Source organism: Lotus japonicus, chromosome 1, assembly GCF_012489685.1.
Source record: "Lotus japonicus ecotype B-129 chromosome 1, LjGifu_v1.2".
In the NCBI taxonomy this organism is placed as follows: Eukaryota; Viridiplantae; Streptophyta; class Magnoliopsida; order Fabales; family Fabaceae; genus Lotus; species Lotus japonicus.
The window spans coordinates 131,380,390-131,383,846 of NC_080041.1; the positions used below are offsets into that span (position 1 = coordinate 131,380,390).

The 3,457-nt window shown below is 34.4% G+C and overlaps 1 protein-coding gene across 2 annotated transcripts; it reads left to right on the forward strand.

Moving 5' to 3' along the window:
* The first annotated feature begins 321 nt into the window (after positions 1 to 321).
* Positions 322 to 3,457, forward strand: LOC130730835 (protein WVD2-like 4). 2 transcript variants are annotated; one of them, XM_057582964.1, is made up of 9 exons: positions 322 to 639; positions 1,085 to 1,331; positions 1,566 to 1,814; positions 1,894 to 1,952; positions 2,127 to 2,204; positions 2,368 to 2,437; positions 2,520 to 2,591; positions 2,699 to 2,806; positions 3,009 to 3,457. In XM_057582964.1, the coding sequence occupies exons 2-9, from the start codon at positions 1,089 to 1,091 to the stop codon at positions 3,345 to 3,347; spliced, it is 1,218 nt and encodes a 405-aa protein (XP_057438947.1). In that variant the 5' UTR covers positions 322 to 639; positions 1,085 to 1,088; the 3' UTR covers positions 3,348 to 3,457. The 2 variants fall into 2 exon arrangements, with proteins under 2 accessions (XP_057438947.1, XP_057438946.1); XM_057582963.1 differs by having other exon boundaries at positions 324 to 639; positions 2,365 to 2,437.

Sequence of the window (3,457 nt, forward strand, 5' to 3'; positions counted from 1 at the left end):
TAGGTCCATGTCACAATATCATAAAGAAACCTTCCATTTTCACACAGCATGTTTAACAAGCTTCCTAATTCTCACAGTTATTTTCTCCAATAATTCTAAATTTTGCTGGCATTCATTAACAGACTCTTTTAGAAGTTGATTTGAAGGATTGATAGTAAATTAATAATGATGAAATAGCCACATGAATAATTAAAGGATTAGCAATTAATTATTGGATTAATTAACTTTATACAGACTAACAGACATTGTTAATCAATTTTTAGTGGTGAGCCAAACACAATATTAATATGAAGAAGGAAAAAAAGATTATAGAAGGAAGGAACAGGATGAAATGTCACCTCTTGTTTACCACTTTTGATGTAATGAAACCTTAAACCGGTTGCATTGCAGTTACAGTCAAACAAGAAAAGAAAAGGTTTGCTTCTGGTGACAGTTACTTATTTAGAGAGTGGTAGAAAAGTCATTGTGGCAGTTCCTATTTATCTGTCTATTCCCCTTCATTCAAACCTCGTCCCACTTCAGATTTCTCTCTCTCTCTCTGTCTCTCAAAGAATGTCCACCTGATCTTCATTTCAAAGAATGTCTAAGTGAGTCCTGTTAACAAGTCAAGTCCAGTAATCAAGAGCACAAGTTTTAGAGGTAACCCTGAGTCCATGACAAATATCCTTTTCTGGTATCTGAGAGAGTTCTAATTTTGTATGTTTTATGATTGTTTTCCGGATGCATTTTGTCCTTCTTATATTGTGATTATGATTCTACAGTTTCTTATTTTATTGAAATCTGTGTTTTTTAAATTTAGATCAAGTGAATCTTATTTGGGTGTGCATTAGGCTTTCAAAGATTGTGTAGGGAGTGAAGATTTATTGTCAATCTTTTTGCATTTGTCTTCCATATATGTAGATTCATGAGTGTGTATCAAATTTAAATGACAAGACAAGTTTCCAATTTTAAGTAAAAACTATAGAGAAAAGTTATTCCGTAGTGAGTTTACACAAACATGATTACTCTAGAGTAAGTTTATCCACAAGGTATATTATGATGCGAATTTCAGTTATGTGACTTTGTGTAAACTTTTTATATATAGCATCATGGAATCTGAAAATGAAGTTGCTGTGGAGGAAGAGAAACGTGTTATTGGGGTAACAACTGAGGAGAACATAGGTAAAGAAGCTGTAAGCGATCATAGTGATAATGCAGAACTTCAGACCAAGAATGAAGTTTCTAAACCCACAGTGGAGGCTGAAAGTGAATCTCCCATTTCTTCTGGTGACACTGTTGCAGTTGAAGCCTCTAAAACTTCTTCTGCAAGTAAAAATTCAAAGCCTGCTAAGGTACCTTAGAGAACATATCACAATGTTTTTCTCAGTGCATGTTTGATTTCTCAATTTACACAAAATCCAAGACTCGTTTACTCAGACCTGTAAATTCTAGCCAGAATTGATTTTAGAACATTTCACCGTGCAATCAAATATGCTATTAAACTATACTATTTAGGAGATGATTATTTAGTTACAATACATTATACATGATAGGAAACTTTTACTAATTAGAATTGACTTGGTTAGGAACCTGGTGGCAGAGCAATTGCTGCTTCTAAGAGCAACAAAACTGCCAAAGATAAGCCAATTTTGAAGGGTTCAAGGTCAGTATCTGAAAAACAAAGGCCAACCCTTTCTCAGAGCTTTTCTTTCCCAGCCAAATTGGCCTGTGAAGACGCTATGCATAAAAGCACTGATGGGCATCTTGTGAAACGTTCTGGAGGTTCTAACAAGAAGACTTCTTTGACATCCATGCCTGGTTTGCAACGTTCTGCGGTAGGGATCCTTGTTGCCTTTTTTTTGTGTAGCTTCTTATCATTGGTTCAATGTTCATGACATTAGTTCTGTTTACCAGTTTGGAAGGTCTACTCAAGTTATTGCACTCACCAAGAGCCATAAATCTGAGGCATTGTTGTAAGTTCTAACTTACCAACAATAACTTAATCCTCTTTAGTTTCAGTCTTTAGGTTTATAGTACTTGCTCTCAATAATTTTCAGTTTAAGGTGAAATTGAAAAGTTCAAGTTCTGCTGAATGGAATACTAATAATGGATTATATCATCTTATGTTTTTTTTTACATTACTACAGACCTGTTGATCAGTTTTCAAACCCAGCAAAAACTGCAACACCAAATAAAGAGGATGATGATTCTCATTCCACAACTTCGTAAGTTTAATAATCCATTCTCATCTTTTTATTATAAGGATTTATATTCTGTTAGTATATATATAGCATGGACATTTATAGCTATGTTGATTTATTTTCCATTCTTCTTGATTTTATAGCTAAAATGTTCATGATAAGTGTCTTATGCTTATGTTATCAGAAGTGCTAATCAGAGGAACAGTGGCTGTGGATTTTCCTTCAGATTGGAAGAAAGAGCTGAAAAGAGGAAGGAGGTTAGTGCTGAAACATTACACCCTATTGATTTTCCCATAGCAAATGTTAGATATTGATATTATTTTTTTCTTTTTTCCTCAGTTTTTCTCAAAGTTGGAGGAAAAAGTTCTAGCCAAGGAAGCAGAGAAAACAAACCAACAAGAGAAATCAAAGGTATATCATCACTAACTACTTAATGAACTTACCATATTTCTGTTCTATGTTGTGGTCAGCAAACAGCTTCTCTTATTCTCTCATGTTCTGTTCTGGATTTGTGGTAGGAAAACCAAGAGGCAGAGATCAAGAAATTGAGGAAGAGCTTGGCATTCAAAGCTGCTCCAATGCCAAGTTTCTATAAGGAACCACCTCCTAAGGTTGAGCTTAAGAAGGTAACTATAACCAATCTATCACATATTAACATGTACTGTCAACTGATAGTGTAGTGATTTAGAACTTGGGTTAAGAAATGCTTGTCTACATGTATATTCCTACCTTTACTTCCTTTAATTTCTCATGGTAATACATTTTACAATAATATTGTTGTTCGAAAAAATGTTTGTTCCTCAAATTTGGGTTTTATCTACCAATTAGATACCAACAACCCGTGCAAGATCCCCAAAACTTGGAAGGCATAAAGCATCTGCTATGAACAACAACAATTCAGAACAAGATAAGTATCACGCCAATGATTCAACTAAGGGAAAGAAAAAGGGTCATAGTGATGTGATTTCAAAGAAACCAATCAAGAAAACCCAGGTCAAGTTGAAATCTCAGGAAAATGCTACCACAGAAAGCAATGGAGAATGCCAACATCCACATGCTAACAATTCTGAATGCAAAAATGACATTGAGCTGCCATCCGAGACAGATAATCCTCAACATAGTGCACTGCTTTTAAATTCAACTACACCTGAGCTAGTAGATATGTAAGATTAGGATTTTATTTTATTGCTATGTGTTATTGTGAATATAGAGGTTGCTTCTTGTTCATCATGAACGTGTATTGCAAATAATACTTGTTTTTTAAGTCTTTCCCTTTA